This window comes from Aotus nancymaae, unplaced genomic scaffold (assembly GCF_030222135.1).
Source record: "Aotus nancymaae isolate 86718 unplaced genomic scaffold, 86718_ANA_hifiasm-v0.15.2.pri h1tg000097l, whole genome shotgun sequence".
NCBI lineage: Eukaryota > Metazoa > Chordata > Mammalia > Primates > Aotidae > Aotus > Aotus nancymaae.
The window spans coordinates 2,107,576-2,132,255 of record NW_026988512.1 but is presented as its reverse complement, the minus strand read 5'-3'; the positions used below and the strand labels follow the sequence as shown (position 1 = coordinate 2,132,255).

Genomic DNA, 24,680 nt, shown 5'->3' with positions numbered 1-24,680 from the left:
TTAGTCAGTATTACTCAATTTTAGTGCCTCGGCCCAGGTGCTCACTGCAAAACAGGGAGCATCAGTCTGAGATTTTCGGTGAACCCGTAATCCTTGCCAGGGGACGTCAGGATGGCAGTGTCTTGGCCAGAACTTTGCAGGACGGCTTCCTTTGTTCTGTGGCTACAGGAGTGTCTTGTGGTGTCGCTTTTCCAAAGACAGTCACGGCTTCAAGTGCCACTCGGGAGGGCTTGTGGAATGGGTTCTGTGAAGCTGCTGCCACCACGGCCTGCGCCGTGAAGCCTGTGGCCTGACCTGAGAGCAGAGAGGACGCCCTTTAAACAGAAACGTTTGTAAAGTTTTCCTCTCCTTACTGCCCCGTCATCTCTAATCCCCAAATAATGGAGATGCGGGCTCCTGGCAGTAAACGGTGACACAGGGCATCGCATTTCAGTTGTTGGCATCCTCGCGGAGGGACGCTGGGCTGATTAGTAGCCGGGGAGCAGCCTTGGGAAATCTGAAAATACACCAGAAGTCATTTTCCAGAAACCACCTCACATGCTTACTTTCCTCCAATTGCTCTGGCTTTTTAGAGACCGAAATCCTAGTCTTATTGCAAAACGAGTCCTCGGATTAAGGGAGATTTTCCTTTGATGAGTTGTATGAAACACATGTCCATTGGCAGCCTGCAGAACTTGGTCCACGGGGGACGCTAGGCACTAAAATCTATGGAAGATGGAAAGTTCTGGCCTGGAAAATGGACGGGAGACCTTTGTTTCGAGGGTTTTTGTTTTGTTTTGTTTCGCTTTGCTTTCTTTTGAGTCTTGCTCTGTTGCCCAGGCTGGAGTGCAGCAGTGCAATTTTGACTCACTGCAACCTCTGCCTCCCGGGTTCAAGCAATTCTCCTGCCTCAGCCTCCCAAGTAGCTGGGATTACAGGCGTGAGACACCACGCCCAGTTAATTTTTGTATTTTAGTAGGGACAGGGTTTTGCCATGCACGCTGGTCTCAAACTCCTGACCTCAAGTGATCCGCCCCCCTCGGCCTCCCAAAGTGCTGGGATTATAGGCGTGAGCCACCGCGCCAGGCCCTAGCTTATGTATGGTCTGGTCGTAGAGACAAAGACGTAGGCGATGGCAGTGGGGTTTTGGAAGCGTCGTGGCTGGTTGGCAGCTGGGGTGTGCAGAGCAGGGCTGATGGGGCAGGGGAGGGGAGGCCCACCGGTGATGGAGTCAGGCCCAGCCCCAAAGCCCACAGTCTCTCAGTGCTGAGACAGAGACAGAGATGGGCAGACACAGACTGACAGAGGGTCGCTTTTCAGTGTTGTTCACCCCTGTTGGCGACCCTCTGGCGCCTGCACCTGCCCCTGCCCCTGCCTCTGTCTCTCAAAGGCAAAACGGAGAGCCTTGTTGGTGGAAGACACGCTACTCATATGTCCATAGTAGATACCCCGCAAACAGTTGACTGTGCGGACAGCTTTTCTCAAGGCACACTCTTACCCTGGTCCCCCAACCTGATTTTCATCCTGAATTCTCTGTCTCTAGGCCCACCTCTACCCACCCACTGCACCAAATCGGAGAGGGCGGGATCATCCCAGCTCCCCCCGACTCCACTCCCACATCCAGGGATGCAGCTTTAGCTTCAGACTCCCATCCTCTGCTTGGCTCCCATTGTCACTGTGGCGCTGCCTCAGATCGGACCTCTTCATTGTCATCTGGGCAATGACAACTGAGTCCTAAGTGGCCCCAGCCTCTCCTCTCTCTCGCTGTGACCCAAGCACCACACTGCCACCAGCATTGTGCCCTGGAAGCAAATCAGATCACACCAGGGTCTTCCTTCCTTCCTTTCTCTTTTTCTTTCTTTCCCTCCCTCCCTCCCTCCCTCCCTTCTTTCCTTTTTTTGGTGGGAGGACAGGGTCTCGCTCTGTCACCTGGGCTCGAGTGCGGTGGTATGATCATGCAGTCTTGACCTCTCAGGCTCAAGCAATCTTCTTACCTCAGCCTGCTGAATAGCCAGGACTACAGACACGTGCCACCACAGCAGGGTCATTTTTATATTTTTTTGTAGAGGTGGGGTGTTGTTATGTTGTTCAGGCTTGGTCTTGAACTCCTTCCTTCAAGTGATCCTCCCACCTCAGCCTCCCAAGTAGCAGGGACTACAGGCTCGTGCTGGCGTGCCCAGCTGATGTTTTCTCTTTTGTGTGGAGACAGGGTCTCGCTATGTTGCTAGGGCTGCTCTCATGCCCCGGCCGCAAGTGGTCCTCCTGCCTTATCCTCCTCACAAAGTGCTGGGTACAAGCGTGAGCCACTGCACACAGCGGACCGTGCCATTCTCAGTCTGAAATATCTCCAATGACTTCACGTTGTGTAGAGAATACAATCTGACTTAGCACGGCATAGCAGGGTCTGCATCTTGCTTCATCTCCTCCTTCCGTCATCTGCCGCGGCCACACGATCTCTCACTAGCGCCCAAGCGCACCTCCTGCCCTTGCACACGCTCCACCCTCTGAGCCCAGGCGAGAACATCGCCGACTTCCCAGCCTAGGAAGCTCCTAGGCAACCCACTAAACTCAGCTCAAATCTTGCCTCCTCTGTAAACATACTCCTTTATTTCTTTAGAAAGTCTAAATCATGCCTTCCTCTGTATTTATATCTTTGTGAGTCCTCTGGCCTTATGTTTATATCATTAGTGCTTGTCATAATATATTGAAATCATCCATACGTACATGTCTTCTGTCTGGATATCTCTCTTTCTGTCACTCAGGCTCTGTCATCCATACATACATGTTTTCTGTTTTAGATAGAGACAGATAGACAGATGGATAGATAGATAAGATAAGCAGATAGATAGAGGCTGGAGTGCAGTGGCACAATTGTGCAGTGGTGCAATTATAGCTCACCGCAGCCTCAATCTCCTGGGCTTAAATGATCCTCCCACCTCAGCTTCCTGAGTTACTAAAACTACAGGTGCACACTACAATGCCTGGCTAATTTTTTTTTTTTTTAATTTTTTGTGGAGACAGGATCTCAATATGTTGCCCAGGCTGGTCTTGAACTCCTGAGCTCAAGAGATCTTCCCACCTCGGCCTCCCAAAGTGCTGGGATTACAGGTGTGAGCCACTGTGCCCGGCCATCAGAGTTTTATATTTTATTGCCAACATCTCATCTAAGGCTCTGCTCCATGCTGAGTGCTCATTGGCTGTTCGTACCTTGTTACAGGAGTTCCCGGCTTTCGTCTGTGTATATTGCCAGGGGCCTTGGGTAACCTCAAATTCCCTTACGGTGAGGCAGCAGGAAGCAGAGAAACCCAGCAGAGACAGAACCCTGGGGCTCTCTCCTTTATCTTTGGTCATAATTGTCCAACTTCAAAATAAATTCTGTAACACCACTAGTCACCAGGGTTATCATTCTATCAAAGGGTGTTTGATGTTGTCAGTTTCAGGGATTAAAATAAGTAACTTCCACACAAGAGGTAGACAAGCAATACCGACCTGAGGATGAGAGCCAAGTACTGGGAAGGCTCGAGTCAGCTGCGTCACCTTCGGGACGGCACTGCATTACTCAGAATTGAGAACGTTCTCGTGCACAGAATGCTGAGATTCGTGTCAATGAACTGACGTCAGGTTGTTCTGCAGGAAAATGTAGTAAATATTGTCATTTATGGCATAGAAAAAAATATGTTTTCAGATGACTCTAGGCTAAGAGCAATGAAACAATGAAGAGAAAAAATGATCTTTTGACCCAGATCTAGATTGTTCTACCCTTAAAGTGTTTAAGATGGTGATAAGCACATGTCTAAATTACCTGACTTCTGTAATAGTCAAATGGAAAAAAAATCAGACTGGAAAGGGATAAAGCCGAAGTTTTAAAAAATTCATATTAAGAAAATTAGAAATATATGAAATTTCATCTGAAATCAACCAGAGGCTTGGATCCTGTTCTGCTTGAGTGAGTTTTACATAATGCAACACAAATCAAATACGTTCCCGATAAAATGGGCCCAAAGCTTCCTACTGAATTGTATAAAATGAGCTTTCTATCATTGTCCCCACCATTGAAAAATAGGATTTTCATAAATCACACTATTTTCCTAATAACCCCAACTTCAAACAGTTCAATTTTTATTTAAAGGAAAGTAATTTCCCAAATGGCATTTAGTCAGGACAGGTGCTGTTCCATTGACAACTTTTAAACGGTTGGAATTAGCTTTGACATCTGGATGCCAGAGCTAATCAGGGGGCGTTTTCTCTTTTTCTATCTGTACTCACTATCTGAAGCCCAGTTTACAGCTTCTGAGTGTATTTTGTACCTCATTAAATGTTTTTGGCATCCTCTATGGCATATTGGCCAGTATGACTCATCCTTTCTTTGAGCACAATTAGCTGTGAAAACAGATCTTAGGACAAGGATTACTGAAGGTAGGAAATGCAGGTGATTATCAGAGTTTGCCTTTGATACAGACATCCTGCTCTGCCTTGGCCCTTTGAACTAACTTTGATATGCGATAATTAAGAGGGATTCAACCCCTGGAGGAGAAGCCGCACGGCCCTGCCTCTTCTCTCCTTCTATTGAGTCCTTGTTTTGAACTATTGATCAAACAGATTTGAAGGGATTTGTTGAAGCCTGTGTGCGGTAGGAGGAAGGAACAGAGTGGGGAGGAGGCACATCTGGTTATAAATAGTTTCAGGAGGAACCTGCTGGTCAGACCTGGCTCAGCTGATTTCGAGCACCTTACCCAGACTAAGGTTTGCTTCTCTTTCAGAAAAAGCAGTGACAAACTGACGACGTGCTGAGCTGCCAGCTTGGTGGAAGCTCTGCTGTGGGTGGAGAGCAGCCGCGCTTCGGGGACGCACAGCGCTGGGACCCCCCGGGAGCCTGGGGATTGAAGGATGGTGGCAGCCGTCCTGCTGGGACTGAGCTGGCTCTGCGCTCCCCTGGGAGCTCTGGTCCTGGACTTCAACAGTATCAGGAGCTCTGCCGATCTGCACGGGGCCTGGAAGGTAAGGCTGCTAGGGAGGGGCCTGAGGTACCGGGCTGCTGACAGCTGGGTGTTCTGTTTAGGCTTTAGTAAGTCATTTTGATTCATGTGTGAAATGTCTTACCTAGCAGGTAAATTGGTTTCAGATTTGGAGGACACCCTGGTAAGACCCAGTGGCCTTAGCATGAATGTATGAAATAAACACAGTGGCTTTCCGCATCATTAATTTGTAAGTCAGGGAATAAACAACACTTCGGAAGCTCTGCTCTGTGCCAGCTCTTTTACATGTAATACCTCGTTTACTCTTCCTCACAACTTGAGACAGGTGAAACACCCCCTAATTCCCGATGAGGAAATAAGACTCAGAGATGCTGAGTAGCTTACCCAAGCTCACACAGCCAGCAAGGATTTAAACGGAGGGCCACGAGGCATTGCCTTGTCACCGTCTAACTTCACAGAGAGTTGTTTTAGGGACCGCTTTATATATGTGTATGTTCTTATATATCTTATATATTCCTATATATCATATATACTATAGCTACATTACATGTCTATGTAAAAGCATCAACGGTTGATGGTAATAATTGATCTTCAGTATCTCTTTCTCTGTGTAAATGAGGCGTCATTGAAAATCAAAGGACAGTTCACTTAGGGAAGGCTCTTTAAGTTAACTGTGATTCACTAGAGTGAAAAATCAAATAGGAATGCCACAAACATCAGTAATATATTTAATTAAACTGCAGCCAGCTTCTAGAGTTAAGATCTATCGAATATCTCATAATCACCTGTTAAGACACACACAGGAAAACATTTTCTCCCATTTTCACAAAGAACACAAGAAAATGACATTCTGAGTTAAGACAGTTTTTCAAACTCAAGTGGCCTTTGCAGCACCCAGGTCTCTCCCCAGGTGATCTGAGCTTCCCTTCGTGGGAGAAAACCATTTCCATGGAAAAATAAGATGCTGCCCAGGGCTCGTCACGGCGCCACTGTCCTTTGGCTCCCTCCGCCTCCTGCCTTGAATAAAAAGTCATCTTCCATTGTGTTGGGTTTTCTAGACTTGTGACAGCAGCTTCCCTCCACAGGGCTCACAGTGCCTGTCCGACACGGACTGCAATACCAGAAAGTTCTGCCTCCAGCCCCGCGATGAGATGCCGTTCTGTGCTACGTGTCGTGGGTTGCGGAGGAGGTGCCAGCGAGATGCCATGTGCTGCCCCGGGACATTCTGCGTGAATGGTGAGTGACCATAACGCCAACAGCAGTTTTTAAACCGAAGGCAGTGTCTAAGCCCCATGGACAAGAATATTCCAGGGCAGGCGCTCTCTAACGGCGCTTCCTAGATTCACGCTTGAGGTAAATTTATGCAGCTGCCTTTCTTTTTTCTTTCTTTCTTTTTTTTTTTTTTAAGAGACGGAGTCTTGCTCTTGTCGCCCAGACTGGAGTGCAATGGCACGATCTCGGCTCACTGCAACCTCTGACTGCTGGGTTCAAGACATTCTCCTGCCTCAGCCTCTGGAATAACTGGGATTACAGGTGTGCACCACCATGCCCAGCTAATTTTTGTATTTTTAGTAGAGATGGGTTTTTGCCATGTTGGTCAGGCTGGTCTCGAACCCCTGGCCTCAGGTGATCCACCCACCTCAGCCTTACAAAGTGCTGAGATTATAGGTGTGAACTACCGCGCCTGGCCTGCCTTTTCTTAATGAAACAGAATAATTTATTTCCTGGCAACAGCTCTTGCCAATGACTTGGAGATAATGATTTTGAAGGAAAGATTCAAGTTGGAATCATTCAAATACTTCCATTTCCACTTGGATTCTATTAGCTAATTTTTTTTTTTTTTTTTTTGAGACGGAGTTTCGCTTTTGTTACCCAGGCTGGAGTGCAATGGCGCGATCTCGGCTCACCGCAACCTCCGCCTCCTGGGTTCAGGCAATTCTCCTCCCTCAGCCTCCTGAGTAGCTGGGATTACAGGCACGCGCCACCATGCCCAGCTAATGTTTTGTATTAGTAGAGACGGGGTTTCACCATGTTGACCAGGATGGTCTCGATCTCTTGACCTCGTGATCCACCTGCCTCGGCCTCCCAAAGTGCTGGGATTACAGGCTTGAGCCACCGCGCCCGGCCTCTATTAGCTAATTTTATTGGAATCCGATTTCCATTTAGCTACCTTCTCTGCCATATGTGAGCATGTAAATATATATATATATTTTGAGACGGAGTCTTGCCTCTATCGCCAGGCTGGAGTGCAATGGCGCAATCTCTGCTCACTGCAACCTCCGCCTCCTGGGTTCAAGCGATTCTTCCGCCTCAGCCTCCCGAGTAGCTGGGACTACAGGCGCATGCCACCATGCCCAGCTAATTTTTGTATTTTTAGTAGAGACGGAGTTTCATCATGGCGAGGATGGTCTCGATCTCTTGACCCCGTGATCCACCCGCCTCGGCCTCCCAAAGTGCTGGGATTACAGGCGTGAGCCACCGCGCCCAGCCGAGCATGTAAATATTTAGTTCATGTCCCAGAAATCTAGGAAGTTATGTATAAACTGAAGGCAGAGGTGCTGCCAAACTAAGTAACAGTAGGCTAATTAGCATGGCTGTGGTTCTCCTTCTTGAAGTTAGTAATTCCAGTTACACTCTCTCAGATATTTGTACTACAATGGAAGATGCAACCCCAATATTGGAAAGACAGCCCGAAGAGCAAGATGGCACAGATGCAGAAGGAACAACTGGGCACCCAGTTCAGGAAAACAAACCCAAGAGGAAGCCAAGTATTAAGAAATCACAGGGCAGGAAGGGTAAGAGCAGCATTCTGAGCCCATTTTATTTCAGAAATGCATTTTCTCCTCTCAGCCTCTTAAGCATAGGCTGACTGACTTTATTCTTCTCCATCAAAGAAACACTTAGGGAGCATGTGCTGTTGTAATCTCTTTCCATAAGAAGCTGAGGGGGTCACACAGAGAGTGGCCTAAGGTAGTCTGCAGGTTCAGAGAACAAGGGAATGGCCAGTAACAATGAATCAATTCTGTTGGGTGGGGGTGGAATCGCCATTGCATTACTGCTTTTAGCCTAAGACCTAGCTCTGTGAGACCCGCGTGTTGTGTCTATTTTTACTTTGTGACCGTCAGTCGTAGGTCCCATCCCCTTATCCCAGTAGCAGTGCCCGGGCAGGCCACTTTTCCCATTTGTCACTAAAGCCCACATTAACCTTGTTACAGGACGAGAGGGAGAAAGTTGTCTGAGAACTTTTGACTGTGGCCCTGGACTTTGCTGTGCTCGTCATTTTTGGACGAAAATGTGTAAGCCAGTCCTTTCGGAGGGACAGGTCTGCTCCAGGAGAGGTCATAAAGACACTGCTCAAGCTCCAGAAATCTTCCAGCGTTGCGACTGTGGCCTTGGACTACTGTGTCGAAGCCAACTGACCAGCAACGGGCGGCATGCACGGTTAAGAGTATGCCAAAAAATCGAAAAGCTGTAAATATCTCAGCATAAGGAAGAAGCCTCGTTGCATTCGAGCTCAGTCTTGGACATGAACTTTCAAATGCCTCCATACACATCTCTCCTAAAACCACATCTTGCAGCAAGCAAAATAGCCTGAAACTAGAGAACTGAGATGATGGCCTTGTGATGAATGAGACCAGCATTAGCTTTTTGTCTGTTTTTCCAGAAAACCAATGAGATTCTGTAACAAAAAAATTTATTTCTAATCTAGGGACTCAATTAATTCAAATCTTTAAGCATTGAAATTGTATGTATTTAAGGTATACAGCGTGATGTCTTGAAATACATATAGTATAGTTGAGCTACATCTCTCTCTCCAAATAAATCTTTAAGCAATTTCTGGTGAAGGCTGGTGCCTGACAGTATCCTGGGGGGGAAAATGATAGCATCTGAAGTTAAAAGTAAATTAATTCTTTTATCTTACCAGGGAAAATTATCACAGCAAATACTGTATTTTTCCTTAAAAACCCTATTGTTTATTTCCATTCATTTCTTGGAAAGGAAATGGCATTTTACTACAAAATAATTTGGTTAATAAAGAAGTTTCAAAAAGTAATATCTTATGTCTGTATAGTCCTTTGCAAGTTATAAAGCATTTTTACATGTTGTCGGTAGCTTTACTTACCATTTGATGACTTTTTATATTTATATAATTTTAATATTTGAAAGGCAGGGCTTTCAAGGAGTGTTACTTATACATTTTGGCCACTTGCACTTAAAAGTTAGCCCAGAGGAAAACTCAGGCAAAAAAGTGAAGTTTTTGTATGAAGTTTCAAAGGCTAGATTTTTGTGCATACAAGTGGTTGTGCTTAGGAAAGCTCTTTCTAGTGAATTTCAAGCAAGTGCTACGGATTTCACTTCAGAGATAAACCATATGCCTGTTTTTCTATTCAGGTTATAAGTATATATTACAAGATCAATGATATGGTTTGGACGTTTGTCCCCTCTGTATCTCACATTGAAATGTGACCTCCAGTGTTGGAGTGGGGCCTGGTGGGAGGTGACTAGACCATGGGGGCGGATTCCTCATGAATGGCTCAGCACCATCCTCTTGGTGATAAGTGAGTTGTTAGTTCACACAAGATCTGATTGTTTAAGAGTGTGGCACCTCTGTCTCTCTCATTCCTGCTTTCGCCATGTGAAGTGCCTGCTCCTGCTTCATCTCCCACCACGAGCAAAACCTTCCTGAGGCCTCCCAAGAAGCTTAGCAGATGCCAGTGCCATGCTTCCTATATAGTCTACAGAACCATGAGCCAATTAAACCTTTTTCTTCTTTTTTTTTTGAGACAGAGTCTCACTCTGTCCCAGGTTGGAGTGCAATGGTGCAATCTCGGCTCACGGCAACCTCTGCCTCCTGGGTTCAAGGAATTCTCCTGCCTCAGTCTGCTGAGTAGCTGGGATTACAGGTGTGTGCCACCATGCCCAGCTAATTTTTGTATTTTAGTAGAGACAGGGTTTCACCATGTTGGCCAGGCTGGTCTTGAACTCCTGACCTCATGGTCCACCGGACTCAGCCTCCCAAAGTGCTAGGATTACATGCAAGAGCCACCGCGCCCGGCCAATTAAACCTTTTTGTTTCATAAACTACCCAGTCTCCAGTATTCTTTTATAGCAATGTGAGAATGGACTGATACAATCAAATACGGGCCCAACAAAAAATTACACTTATAAAGGTCCCTAGTTACTGTTTTTTTCTTTGAGATGGAGTCTCACTCTGTCACCCAGGCTGGAGTGTAGTGGTGCGATCTCAGCTCACTGCAACCTCCACCTCCAAGTTCAGGCAATTTTCCCACCTCAGACTTCTAAGTAGCTGGGATTATAGACATGTGCCACCACTCCCAGCTAGTTTTTATATTTTTGGTAGAAATGGGGTTTCACCATGTTGGCCAGGCTGGTCTCCAACTGCTGACCTCAGGCTATCCGCCTGCCCCAGCCTCCCAAAGTGCTGGGATTACAGGCATGAGCCACCGCACCTGGTTTCTAGAAAATATTGAACAATCTTCCTGAGGCTAGCTTCTGGTTGTTCCTTAATTAACCAATTTGTGATCAGTAGGTAGGGGTAACACGGTTTACAGCACAGAGCAGAATATGAGAAAATAAAAACTTCCATTCCAGATCTGCTATGATCTCATATTTCTACCAAACCCATAGTAAATTATGATCATGAATATGAAAATTTAAACATATTTGCGAAGTAAATAAGAACATCATCCAATAACAGTACAAGAGATTTTATTGACTACATTGCAAGCTAAAGCATGAAGAAGAAACGGTCATTTAAAAACACCAAAGACCCTTACATAGCAAAGGTTAAGAAATAAATTAAGACTCCTGTTGGGCTTTGTCTGCCAGGGAAGCTATAGGCCTCATTCGCTCCGGTCCTTGGGTTCTCGGTATTTCCACTGGATGTAATCAAAGATGTCTTTCTCACTATCCACTGGCAGCGGTTCTCCAGCAACTCCTGCAAGTACAGAGAGAAAAAACTTACTGTAAGAGCCAGTTTTGTAATTTAGTTATAGAGGGGTTCAGGATTAAGAGTTGTGTGGGACGGGCCAGGCGTGGTGGCTCATGCCTGTAATCCCAGAACTTTGGGAGGCTGAGGTGGGTGGATCACGAGGTCAAGAGATCGAGACCATCCTGGCCAACATGGTGAAACCCTGTCTCTACTTAAAATAAAAAAATTAGCCGGGCGTGGTGGCACACACTTGTGGTCCCAGCTACTTGGGAGGCTGAGGCAGAAGAATCACTTGAACCTAGTAGGCAGAGGTTGCAGTGAGCCGAGATTGGCCACTGCACTTCAGTCTGGTGACAGAGCAAGACTCCGTCTCAAAAAAAAAAAAAAAAAAAAAAAGAGTTGTGTGGGACTTGCTTTCATAAGAAAAAAGAAAATGGTAACCAAGTCACTAAAAATAAAAAAAAGACACTGGCTGGGCACAGTGGCTCATACCTGTAATCCCAGCATTTTAGGAGGCCGAGGCAGACGGATCACCTGAGGTCAGGAGTGTGAGACCAGCTTGACCAACACGGAGAAACCCCATCTCTACTAAAAATACAAAATTAGCTGGGCATGGTAGCGCATGCCTGTAATCCCAGCTACTCGGGAGGCTGAGGCAGGAGAATTGCTTGAACCCAGGAGGCGGAGGTTGCGGTGAGCTGAGATTGCGCCACTGCACTCCAGCCTGGGTAACAAGAGCGAAACTCCGTCTCAAAAAAAAGACACTGACCATGTCCATCCTCTCCCAGGAGCCTGTGCTGGAGCTTTGTCTCGTGTGTTACCAGTGCCACAAAGGGAAACCGGGGATCCCAGCTAGGGCCACTCAAGTCATCCTCACTCATGGCTGTCCTCTCTGCTGGAGCCACTGTGTATTATATAAAATACTCTAATGAGTTCTTGGACTAGCAGCACTGGCATTATCTAGAACAAGTTTATCCAGACCATGGCCCACATGTGGCCCAGCACAACTTTGAATGTGGCCCAACACAAATTCGTAAACTTTCTTAAAACACGATGAGATTTTTTTTTAAAAAAAACACCTTTTGTGATTTTTTTAAAAAAGTTCATCAGCCATCGTGCTAGTATATTTTATGTGTGGCCCAAGACAATTATTCTTCTTCCAATGTGGCCCAGGGAAGCCAAAAGATTGGAAATCCTTGATCTAGAAGCTTACTAGAAATGCAGAATTCTGAGCCCCACTGCAAGCCCACAGAATTAGAATCTGAATTTAGTGAGGTCCCTGTGTTACTGGTATGCACAGTTAATTGTGAGAAGTACTGCCCTTGTTTATCAGAGATGAAAGCCTTATTTTACACTTTGAGGACAAAATGACAAAAATCCATTCTCCTATAGTAAACCACTCGGTATATTGTGAAATGTTAACAGGACCCATTAAGCATAGATTCTTTGAAAATTCTTTAAAAGCATGGGACCAAAGATACTGTGAATGCAAAGTGTGTGGCACTGAAAACAATGATACTTAAGTTCTACACTAACTGGCACAGAAACTACACTAACTGGCATAGTTACTAGAAGGCTTTTAGGGAAACTACATTTGCTAAACCAAAGTATCTTTGAAAATAACCTTCTCTCCAGATGAGAGATGATCTCTAATACAGACATGGATACTCACCAGTGACTCCCAAGGGACGGATGGTATACTCATTGATTGTGAAGCCCTTTTCTAGGGCATAAGCCCTCATATTCTTATTGAAAATATCACTCCCAGTGAAATAGAGAACACCACAGTAATACTGATCTTTGGGTATCAACCTAAAAAAAGTGGACGGTAGATACATTTTTTTACTACGCATTTCGAGTTTAGCAAATATAGGACTCCTAAAATTAACAAGGAACAAAATACCTAAAATAAGCCTAAGCGGTCTAATAACTTGGAGAAGACTATCATTAGGTAGACTGCTCAAATCACTCCAACCTTGTAATTTGTTTAGGTTTCAGTAAACTTTGTTCTGAAAGAGGTGTGGAGAAATGAAATTGCATTATCACTTATTACAACTAACTTAGCCCAGGCAGGAAATGACTTTTGAGCTGTGGAAGGCATCATGGTGAGGTGCAAATCTAGAGAAAATAAATCAGATTCTGTAGACAGTCATTATTCTTTACATACTTTGGAGCTAAACACTGCATTTGGCAAGAACATATGGCTCTTGAGAGTAAAAAGAGGCTCTAGATATGAACGTGAATTCTAACATACAAACAGGGAGAAAACAAGACAAGTTGGGAAAAATTAACAGGTCAGCAACAAAGTCTGAACAATACCTGATATCAATTCTTCTGTGTGGATATTCTTTCTCATCATTTTTACTGGAAAGTTGGCAAACACCCTAAAATGAATATTTTAAACCATGTTTAAAGATTTTCTAAACTTAAGGCTTAATTTTAATCAAGTAAAACACAAGGTCATTTTTGTTTTTAGTGCTGGCAGCTCTAGAATTCTGAGCACTTTTAACTTAGCAGCTTCTGTGAGCGATAGACTATCACCACCTGTCTATTACGCTTCATGATAATCAGACAACTACACAAAACACAAACGAGGATTCTCATTATGAGGATTTGGCCTTTGCATGACTCTAAACAAGAAACTCATCAAAGAAAACACTGAAGATGAAACACAGAGATCAAGATAAACAGAAGAGAGCAACGTGGAAGAAACCATCATTATGCAGGAAGAAGAAAACAAAAGACAGCACCAGTAATAGTCGCGGATACCCAGAGATACTCTATCTGTGAAGTAAGAACAGAACACTACAGAAATCCCTCGGGGAAAGGGTTAACTCAAAATTTACAATGATAGGTAGCAGAAGTAAAAGAGTTTGAAATTGAAGACATCTCTCAGACACTACAAGGGAGAAAGACATAGAAAATAAGAAAAATATGAGATAAGAAAATGAGAGGATCACTTTCTTCCTTCTCCATAGGTGAGTTTTCATTATATGTCTACAGTTTTCAAACAAAAGTTATCCAAGTCTGTTTTATCTTTTCTCTTTCCAGAAAGATGGGCAAAAAATCTGGACTGGTCAGTAACCCATACACATGTAAAACAAGCTATAAACACCACCAAATTTCCAATTAAAAGTGTCAAATGCTACATTCTAAGAAAAATACACAAGTGACAGGCTTCTGGTCCCCAAGAGTGGTGAAGTTAACATACATGCCACTAAAAGTCATACTTCTTCACTCAGTAAAATAGGAAAATTAAAATCTAAACTAATTCTTTAGCTGTTCTTACGGAAGAAAGATGAATGAAACACATTTACCTTCAAAATATGAAACCGACCTTCTTAGGCACTGACAAGTTCCAACTCAACTTCCACGTTCAAGTGGATCAGAATCATTTCCACCTGGAATTACCAGGCGGCATTACCCTGCGGATGCGGATGTCTAGATGCCACAGGGAATGATCTTGTTGTTTGCCACGTCAGTAATAGGATTTTATCTCATGGCTTTGTTCCTTTCCTCAAGGCTAATTTTATTTCCTGCACTTTTTTTGAAGTGCTAACGTTAAAGAATTTCTCTGTTTTACTGTAAATTCTTTATTAGATTGAGTGGATTAGCTTTGTTTGGCATTTCATTTGGGCAGCTTCATGCTGAGTATCTAAAATAAAGCCTCCTTCATTTCCTTGGGGTAACCATGGTATCTCCTATTGTCCCTTCAACTCTGACTGCACGTATTTCACAGAAAATCACCCAAGGCCAAACTTAGACAAAACACATTTGGAATGGCACTCACCTTTTATAAAACAATAGTTAAATGCAGAGGAAACTGTTGTTTTCTTCTGAACGTTTTTATATTCACAGGAAGAACAGCTCAATTACCTAAAGACTGTACCTTGTACAAGATGATCTGGAGAAACCATGGCTTTCCTACGGTTTGATTACTAATAGCTTAAAGGAATTTGTGTCTTGAAGATAACTTGAAAAACACATGGATAGGCATACCTTTAAGACTAGTCAGTGGTGATAGCAAGAAGAGGTTTTGCAAAAAACGGGATATGGAATGAGAATGGTTTATTTCACTACATAAGTTGAATTCATTTTCCAGGCAACTTCCTTTCAGAAGCCTAAAGCTCTTAGCTTCTTCGGATACCTTGCTCACGCTCATCTCCATAGGCTTGCTGCTCGGACTCCTGCCTAGCTCCCTCTTCCCCCAGATACCTGCCTAGCTCCCTCTTCCCCCAGATACCTGCCTAGCTCCCTCTTCCCCCAGATACCTGCCTAGCTCCCTCTTCCCTCAGATACCTGCCTAGCTCCCTCTTCCCTCAGATACCTGCCTAGCTCCCTCTTCCCTCAGATACCTGCCTAGCTAACTCCCTCTGTCTCTCTGTATAAGTCTCATGTTCTCAATGAGGCTGCCTCCAACCACACTATTTAATACTGACTCCTGCACTCCCCTCTTCACTACATTCTGTTCTTCCTTTTTAAAAAATAACACTACCCTAACCTATAATTCACATATTTATGTTCACTGTTAACTATCAGTCCCTTCCCATAATCCTCAAATATGAGTTTTACTTAAATTCATGGATACATTCCAAGCTTTGAGAACAGTGCCTGGAGTGTAGGAGATGCTTGTACAGATTTGCTGAGGTGACTGAATACAACTTCCCGCCCTGGGGGAGCTCACTTTCCTCATTTCGTTCTCCTTTCATGTTGCGATCCTCTCTCTCTATCCCTTCTTCTGTGTCCCAAGCTAATCCTTACCAGGTCACCTTCCTCTCCAGATCCATCTCCACACAGATGATATCTTATATTTGTGCAGCTCTCTTTGTGCAACTCTTAGAAGATCCAGTATCTCTGAAATTGTGCAACTTCTTATTTGTACATCAAATATTTGTATAAATTCTTCAAAGTTTCCAGATGTATTATTTAACTTTGATCTGCATAATGGTCTTCTGACGTAGGGCAAATATCAATTTTAAAGGTAAAACTCAGGCCTTCTAAAAGTAAAGCCACCTCCCCAATGCCACACAGTTATGGAGCCAGAAGACCGCCTATCTTCTGTATGCAAATCTATTTTTCTACAATGAAAGATACAAACCACCTCTTAACTGTCTCCAAAATTGACTTGAGAGTTGACCTAGAGTGCTTCTCTTCCTAACAATGATTACAAATGTCAAAATAGCACACTCAAATATGGTATTCTTTAAGTTCCAGGGAATAAGAACCACAGGTATAACATCCAAACTTTGTCAAAAACCACCTGCTAAGATGGATTCCTATGTGGCAGCATAAAGGACTTAGCTTCTTGTTCTTATTGTCACCCGAGTCTTCTATACTTTAAAGACAAATAAACAAAGGCAGTCTCCTTGTTTTCTTCTGGAAATATGTCTGGGGGATGCCTTTCCTGGCAATACTTCCAGATGTGCTGCCAGATATATGACTGAAAGACTGGAAGATAAGACAGGGCATGGTTCCTACAATCCCAGCTCTATCCTACAATGGGTGGGTGGCTTAGTCTTTTCTGTGGCACATGTACAGTGAGATCTGAACTGCTCTAATCTCTAGCAGTCACTGGGATTTGGCTGCCCTTGCACTTCCCAGGCAAAGGGTTTCCTTTCTTTGATTGAGCAACTACTGGGATAATCCAAGTCCACCACTATCAACAAGATCACACAGATTTGGCTACCCACCTTTCCTTTTCAGGTTACACCCAGCCCACTAGCTTATACTTTTTCCTTGTTTTTTTTTTTTTTTTTTTTTTTTTTTTTTTTTTTTGAGAGAGAGTCTTGTTCTGTCGCCTAGGCTGGATGAAGCGCAGTGGCAAGATCTCAGCTCACTGCAACCACTGCCTTCTGGGTTCAAGTGATCCTTCCACCTCAACCTCTTGAGTAGCTGAGACTACAGGTGCCTGCCACCATGCCTGGCTAATATTTGTATTTTTAGTAGAGATGAGGGTTTCCCCATGTTGGCCAGGCTCGTCTTGAACTTCTGACCTCAGGTGATCCAACTGCCTCAGCCTCCCAAAGTGTTGGGATTACAGGCATGAGCCATAGCGCCCAGCCCTTTTACCTTGTATTCCTGCTAGCTGGATTCCTCCAGCCTTTGTTGGTTTTTCCTCTGGATTTCTCCTCGAGCATAGGAGAACACCATTAAGACTATAAAAAATGCTTCTGCCACAGTACTGTAGAAACACTTTCCTGGTCATTAACTGAAAATACTTGGCACACTTCCCAGTAAGGACTTCTAGTGACTTTCACAGAGATGATACTGGAGGAAGAGATTTAGGCCAGAGAGGTCCCAAGAACATGCCCAGACATAGCAAGACACTTTTCTACTGTGCAAAACATCCAACTTGTCTAGTAGATATTGTTTTTAGGATTTTATCTGACTGAATATTCCTTAAATGTAAGATTCATGCACATTCATTTTGAGTGAATTAAAATCCATCTAAATATGAAAAGGCTGTCTTATTTTTAATACCATCTCATGTATGTATATACTTTTGGGCACAGAGTAAGACTTCAAAACCTGACAGAGTCAAGAGAACAAATCAGAGATTTAATTTCCAAAGACTGACTAGAAGCTTTACTTGACTTTTATCTTTCCAGAGTTCATTTGGAAGCATTGTTAAAGTGTGACCAGCTTAGAAAATACACTTTCACAGCCTACTAATTCACCATGTTGAACTTAATGATATGATTTTGTGTACGTGTGTGGGTTAAATATACACAACACATAATTTACCATCATTTTTTTTTCTTTTTTGAGATGGGGTCTTGCTCTGTCACCCACGCTAGAGTGCAGCGGTACAATCATGGCTCACTATAACCTCGAACTCCTGGGCTCAAGCCATTCTCCCACCTTAGCCTCCCAAGTCTCTGGGATTATAGATGTGAGCCACTGGGCCTGACTACTATTTTAACCAGTTTTAAATGTACCATTCTGTGGCATTAAGTACATTCACATTGTTGTACAACCATCACCACCATCCATCTCCAGAATGTTCCATCCTCCCCAACGGAAACTCTGTGCCATTTAAACACAAACTCCCTGTTACCCTCTCCTTCCAGGCCCTGGCAAACACCCCTCTACTTTCTGAATGATGTGATAATTTAATTATTTTTCTCAACTATATTCTACTTTTAGCTAAAAGCCTTGTTAAACCTATGCACTCAGACTTAGTAACTGTAGCATGTCCACTCTCCAAAAGCACAGTCTTTTTCCTTTCAGTCATATAACCTAGGAAAAGTAGAATGTGGAGAAAAATTGACTCAAATGATGTATATAAGTGACCAGAACACTTAATGACACCTTAAAATAGAAGTAAGAGGCTGGGCACAGTGGCTCATGCATGTAATCCCAGTACTTTGGGAGGCCAAGGAGGGTGGATCACTTGAGCTGAGGAGTTTGAGACCAGTCTGGGCAATATGGTGAAACCCCATGTCTACAAAAAATACAAAAATTAGCTGGGCATGGTGGTGCACACCTGTAGTCCCAGCTACTCAGGAGGCTGAGGTGAGAGGATTGCTTGAACCCAGAGGTTGAGGCTGCAGTAAGCCATGTTTTCACCACTGTGCTACAGCTTAGGTGACAGAGAAAGACCTTGTCTCCAAAAAAAAAAAGTAGTAAGAATCTTAATCCTAGGCTGGGCATGGTGGCTCATGCCTGTGATCCCAGCAGTTTGGGAGGCCACGGCAGGCAGATCACTTGAGGTCAGGAGTTCGAGACCAGCCTGGCCAACACAGTGAAACCTGGTCTCTAATAAAAATAAAAAAAATTAGCTGGGCGTGGTAGCGGGAGCCTGAAATCCTGCTACTCCAGAGGCTGAGACGGGAGAATCATTGGAACCTGGGTGGCAGAGGTTGCAGTGAGCTGAGATCACCCCACTACACTCAAGCCTGGGTGATGAGAGTGAAACTCCATCTCAAAACAAATAAACAAAATCTTAATTTTAGATTTCTATCTGCCTTCCTGTTGGTGTTCATATAGGACCATTTATTAATCTGTTTTTAATCCACTAGCCATTCATCTTGAATTACTAAGTCTTAATTCCTCCCTAATCAACTTCCCTCATTATCATTCCATGTAACATGTTTCTTCCCGAGTGTTCTATCACAGACCCTGATGACTTTTCTTTCTTTGGTGTTGAAATAGATTAATACTTTTCAATCAATTCTAACTTAACTTACTGAAGAATTCTGAGTCAGAGAATATGAGAACCATTTGCTATTTCAGGGAAAAACTTACTTTGTGTCAAAGTCATTACTGATACTTTCAAAAAGCAGATTATGCCTAATTAACTATTATGATGACATAGATTATTTGCAAGTGGAGAATTAAAAGAAAATTTCTTCCTAAAATATTCTGAGTAGTTATGAAAATCAGGCATCCTGCTGATTATTTTTCTTTCAGGTCTCATGGATAGTCTATTTGTTGACTGTAATTCAAAGCTACCATGAAGTCATACACTCAGAATGGTGCTAACTCTAACAAGTACTTACCATGAACTTTGTCTCACCCTTCGACAGGGTATCTGTGATAAAATGAACTTTTTGTAACTGCTCCACAACCTGATGTAATAATTTTGGCTGTAGAATCATAATTAGGGAATAAGAAAAAGAGTAATTACTTTGTAATGGGAAGAAAACATTTCACGATATTTTTAGAGACAGAGTCTTGCTATATTGCACAGGATGGAGATTGTGCTATTCACAGGTACAGTCATGGCAAACTATAGCCTTGAACTCCTGGACCTAAGTGATCCTCCCACCTTAGCGTCCAGAGTACCAGGAACGACATCTCGCCTGGCTAAGAAAATCTTTTTTTTTTTTTTTTTGCAGGGAATCGAACCTGGCAAGAAAACATTTTTAACATGAGTTTTCTAATTATTTGTGGAGAAATCTCTATGTTTTTAATGTTCCGAGCAAGTACCTTTTCCCTCTAATAGAAAATTCATCTTATCAAATAAAACATATTTTTAGAAACCACTGTTTAAGGTACTAGGATTGTTAAAACAATTATTAGTTGTATTTATCTGTTTCCTTAAATCAAAGAGTTTTGCTGTTCTTGAAATGGCTCATGGGAAAAAAATGAATCAAAGAGTCAGCTGTTTCATCTTTCAAAGGCATGTTCTCAAATAAAAAATGTTTTGCCTTCGCAGTTTTCTAATAGAAGTAAGGTTTCTCAATATTCCATTTTTTAAGAAAAAATATTCCTTGAATGCAAACCTGATTATAGTATTTCTAAAGTATTTATGACAGACAGTAAATCATTCTAAAACTATTATATTAAACATCATCTCTTTCGGCCGGGCGTGGTGGCTCACGCCTGTAATCCCAGCACTTTGAGAGGCTGAGGCAGGCAGATCACAAGGTCAGGAGTTTGAGACCAGCCTGGCCAATATGGTGAAACCCTGTCTCTACTAAAAATACAAAAGTTAGCTGGGCATGGTGGTAGGCGCCCGTAGTCCCAGCTACTCAGGAAGCTGAGGCAAGAGAATTGCTTGAACCCGGGAGGCAGAGGTTGCAGTGAGCCGAGATTGTGCCACTGCACTCCAGCCTGGGAAACAGAGTGAGACTCTATCTCAAAAAAAAAAATGTCATCTCTTTCAAATGTCAGACTGTCCTTTGAGCTCCTCACGGAAGAACAATAGGTATCCCCTTTGAGAACTTTGCCTTTCACAGGATTCAATCAGTACAAAGCTCTTCAGCAGATTTTTCAGGAAGGCGAAAACAAAACTTACTCTGAAAATATGCAACTATCATTTACAAAGTGAGATACAGCATTGTGTAAGACTGAGTGCACTGATTATAAACTCTGAGGCACCTGTTTGGTTGATTCTGAAGTGAAGCTTGGATGGGTCAGGAGAACATCCATGTCACCACTGGACTCTGCACCTGTGATGACAAAAAACACATATGAGATTGTCCACATAAATGTATCAATTGGGCAAATGGAACCAAGGTGATGACACACAGAAGAGCCTTACTTCTTACAGCCTAACTTTCTATTTCACTGTGCTTCATAGTCAGAATTAGTTAAAAGATTTCAATTTTCTGTCCAACTATTCAGGTGTATTGATGTAGACAGCAGAATCTGTGATGACAACAGTAATCGGCATTAGACATTGCATACAAAGGGTTAATTTAATGTGTTAAAAATGCACCTAAGTAACTACTCACTAATGAATTAAAACAGTACTTTAAAAAACACCTATGAACAATTCTATTTGTAAAAATTTCAAATCAAACAATATACTCTAACTCTATAAAGGATAATCAGAAAACACATTTTGGCCAGGCATGGTGGTTCATGCCTGTAATCCTAGCACTTTGGGAGGCTGAGGTCAGAGGATCACTGAGCCCAAGAGTTCGAGACCAACCCAGTCAACATAGAGAGACCCAGGCTCTCTGTCTCTTTTTTTTCTCTTTTTTTTTTTTTTTAAAGAAAACTCATATCAATTCTTATAACTGAATTCAATTAATAAATGTTATTACTATTATGGTATCATGGATACACAGCACTTTATCATGATTTAGGTTTTGGTCTTGATCTATACTCTACAACCACATGGCTTTAGGCAAGTTATATACAGCTATTTAAACCTTTCTTTTCTACATTCTATGAAATTATGCCTTCACTTAGATGGAACTTTTTCATTTTACTTTTTTTTTTCAGTATTGGAAATGAAGACTCTTCATTCCTCTAGACCTCAGTTTCCTTATATGTAAACTACTAAAAACTACTTCATATGCTATTGTGTAAAAACATCCACTATAGTGCCTGGCATATAGCATAAAATAATCCAATCTCTCTCCTTGCTTTCATTTTGGTAAGTACAATATAGGCCAAGCATACTGTTGGTATCTGTGTGATCCTCCCACTTTTGGCCTCCCAAAATGCTGAGATTAAAAGCATGAGCCACAGCACCCTAACCAAATATTTAAATATAAAGAAGACTAGGCCGGGCACAGTGGCTCATGCCTGTAGTCCTAGCACTTTGGGAGGCCAAAGTTGGTGGATCACTTAAGGTCAGGAGTTCAAGACCAGCCTGGACAACATGGTGAAACCCCTTTTCTACTAAAAAACAAATACAAAAATTAGCCTGGTATTGTGGTGCATGCCTGTAATTTCAGCTGCTCAGGAGGTTGAGGCAGAAGAATTGTTTGAACCTAGGAGGCAGAGGTTGCAGTGAGCCAAAACCGCACCACTGCACTCCAGCCTGGGTGACAGAGCGAAACTCCATCTCAAAAAATAAGAACAAGACTAGACTCAGTGTGTACTGGACATACATGGAAGTTATTTTCATAAAGAAAATTATACTGTCTTCTCTTCTTCTCACTTCCTTCTCCTAAAAGCTGCATGTCTTTTCACCATCCACCAACAAAAATGTTTCACTTTATTTAAAAAATCAAACACAAACTGTATGAGCACAAGAGAAACAACCCAAGGGTCCATTAATAGGGGACTGGCTAAATAAATGAGCATGATACATGTGTACAACTGAATGTTATGCAGCTAAAAAAAAATAAGGGGCCGGGTGCGGTGGCTCATGGCTGTAATCTCAGCACGTTGGGAGGCTGAGATAGGTGGATCACTTGAGCCCAGGAGTTCGAGACCAGCCCAGGCAACATAGTGAAACCACATCTCTACCAAAAATAAAAAAAATTAGCCAGGGATGGTGGCATGTGCCTGTGGTCCCAGCTACTCTGGAGGCTTAAGTGGGAGGATCACTTCAGCCCAGGAGGCGCAGGTTGCGGTGAGCCGAGATCACACCACTATACTCCAGCCTGGGCAACAGAGTGAGACCCCATTTCAAAAAAATAAATAAGGAAGTTTTCTATATATTGATATGGAAAAATCTTCAGGATGTATTTTTAAGTGAAAAAGGCAAAGTATAGTATCGTATATATATTATGTTACTTTATGAAAGAAAGGGAGGAGAATGAAGTCAAGATGGTATACTAACATTTAGTTGTATTTTCATGAAGAAACATTGCAAGAATCCACAGGAAAGTGGTTCTTAATGGGACAGGAGTAGGAGGGAGTGCACAGAGGAAGTGAGATGACTTACAGTATACCTTTTTATATGAAAGCATGTAACCATACAATATACCCCAAAAAAGTAAAAATAAAATAGAAATAAATAACTCCAGGAAGGTTGTCATAGCCAACAGAACATGCATTTGGCTTGCTGTGCCTCCAAATCTACATTTTGAAAATACAGAATCCCAGCTCCCACCCAAGGAGATTCTTATTCAGTAGATTTGTAGCAGGCTAAAACGTGTATTTTCTTCTTTCTGTTTAAGTCCTAGGTATTTCTGATGCAGACATACTTGAACAACTGGTTAACTTCATTTCTCTCATTTTGCAAGTATGGAATCCAAGACCAGGAGAGACATAATAGTGGTAGATTTGGCCTCAGACCGCAGGTCTTTTGACCCCAGTCCAACATTCTTTCTATTGATCAGTGAGTATGGACTGAGTTTTCTCTCTCCAACTCTAGATTCTTGTAGCAGCTACCCAGAGTATTTCCGATAGGCCGTCACCTACTTCCCAGACAAAACTCCATAGGTGGCCAAAGATTCAGTTCAGGTATCTACTCTGAAATGTTTTAAATAAGGTTCTTCTACTCCAATTTTAAAAGTTAGTATTTTTAAGCATATGTGAGCTTTTCAAAATTTTAAACCAGCAGGACACCAGGATTGTGTGGCTCTTAGTTTGCTCACATTCACATAGTAAGTAGAGCTCTTCTGAAGAACTTGGTTGTTATGAGAGCTGGTTTTGAATTGGTACTTCTAAGACATCATTCTTAGCTCTATTATGGAAAACTTGGGCAGGTGGGCGTGGTGGCTCACACCTGTAATCCCAGTACTTTGGGAGGCCAAGGTGAGTGGATCACAAGGCCAAGAGACGGAGATCATCCTGGCCAACATGGCGAAACCTCATCTCTACTAAAAATACAAAAATGAACTGGGCGTGGTGGTGCACGTCTATAGTCCCAGCTACTTGGGAGGTTGAGGCAGGAGAATCTCTAGAACTCAGAAGGCGGAGTTTGCAATGAGCCAAGATCACACCACTGCACTCTAGCCTGGCAACAGTGTGAGACTCTGTCTTTAAAAAAAAAAAAAACCTTGGAAAATAAGAAAGGTAAATAAAGAAAACTGCCCACAACTTCACAATTATCTAGCTAGACAACCATTACTAGCATTTCAATATACTTAAATCCATTTAATAAATTTTGTTTTAACTAGTCATTAAGATATCATCCTGTAATAAAATCAGGATGAATTTCCCCTAGTTACATATTCCCATCTACAAATAAATACCCTTAACTAATGGGTCTTGGTGAGTCTATAAAGTACCACAAATTACATCCTCTTAATCTAAGTTCTTAACATACATTAGGCAATTTTAACATCAGGGCATAAATAACCCAAGATTAGGAAGCAGGTTACCTCTTCTGAAACTGCCACAGACTGTAGCAATATATTCAGAATCCACTTTTTTAACTTCATTTAGTACAATATCCTAATAGAAGAAAAATTAAGTCAGTATTGTCCCAAAATGGCTTTTCACCAAGTGACACTCTCAATTCTAATCAAAGAATATAATTTGACACATCTTACTTGCATTTGTAACATCTCTTCACGAGGAATTCTTTTTTCAAAGTCCCCAAAATATCTATAAAGACAGAATAAGTAGACAAAAGATTTCTGTAAAATTTATTCAGTGCTGGCTATGCAGCAGGTCATATTTTTTTTTGAGACCGA

At 42.6% G+C, this 24,680-nt stretch overlaps 2 protein-coding genes across 3 annotated transcripts in view; one reads left to right on the top strand and one right to left on the bottom strand.

Moving 5' to 3' along the window:
* Positions 1-4,680: 4,680 nt before the first annotated feature.
* Positions 4,681-9,009, top strand: DKK4 (dickkopf WNT signaling pathway inhibitor 4). The gene is made up of 4 exons (XM_012476009.3): positions 4,681-4,977; positions 6,041-6,191; positions 7,598-7,750; positions 8,171-9,009. The coding sequence occupies exons 1-4, from the start codon at positions 4,867-4,869 to the stop codon at positions 8,428-8,430; spliced, it is 675 nt and encodes a 224-aa protein (XP_012331432.2). The 5' UTR covers positions 4,681-4,866; the 3' UTR covers positions 8,431-9,009.
* A 1,659-nt stretch (positions 9,010-10,668) lies between these two features.
* POLB (DNA polymerase beta) overlaps positions 10,669-24,680 on the bottom strand; it is a 31,693-nt gene continuing 17,681 nt past the window's right edge. The window contains exons 8-14 of one of the 2 annotated variants that reach the window (XM_064370003.1): positions 24,537-24,591; positions 24,366-24,438; positions 20,734-20,804; positions 19,410-19,496; positions 13,228-13,292; positions 12,581-12,720; positions 10,669-10,914 (exon numbers count right to left, since the gene is read on the bottom strand). In XM_064370003.1, coding sequence (XP_064226073.1) covers positions 10,820-10,914; positions 12,581-12,720; positions 13,228-13,292; positions 19,410-19,496; positions 20,734-20,804; positions 24,366-24,438; positions 24,537-24,591 — 586 coding nt within the window. In that variant the 3' untranslated portion in view covers positions 10,669-10,819. The remainder of the gene's footprint in view (positions 10,915-12,580; positions 12,721-13,227; positions 13,293-19,409; positions 19,497-20,733; positions 20,805-24,365; positions 24,439-24,536; positions 24,592-24,680) is intronic. The other variant, XM_064370004.1, reaches the window with a different exon arrangement.

Excerpts from the sequence above, each read along its gene's own strand:
- DKK4 (XM_012476009.3), top strand. The coding sequence starts at position 4,867 with ATGGTGGCAGCCGTCCTGCTGGGACTGAGCTGGCTCTGCGCTCCCCTG. Across the intron at positions 6,192-7,597 it reads CGGGACATTCTGCGTGAATG|ATATTTGTACTACAATGGAA; the intron begins GTGAGTGACCAT and ends ACACTCTCTCAG. Across the intron at positions 7,751-8,170 it reads GAAATCACAGGGCAGGAAGG|GACGAGAGGGAGAAAGTTGT; the intron begins GTAAGAGCAGCA and ends ACCTTGTTACAG.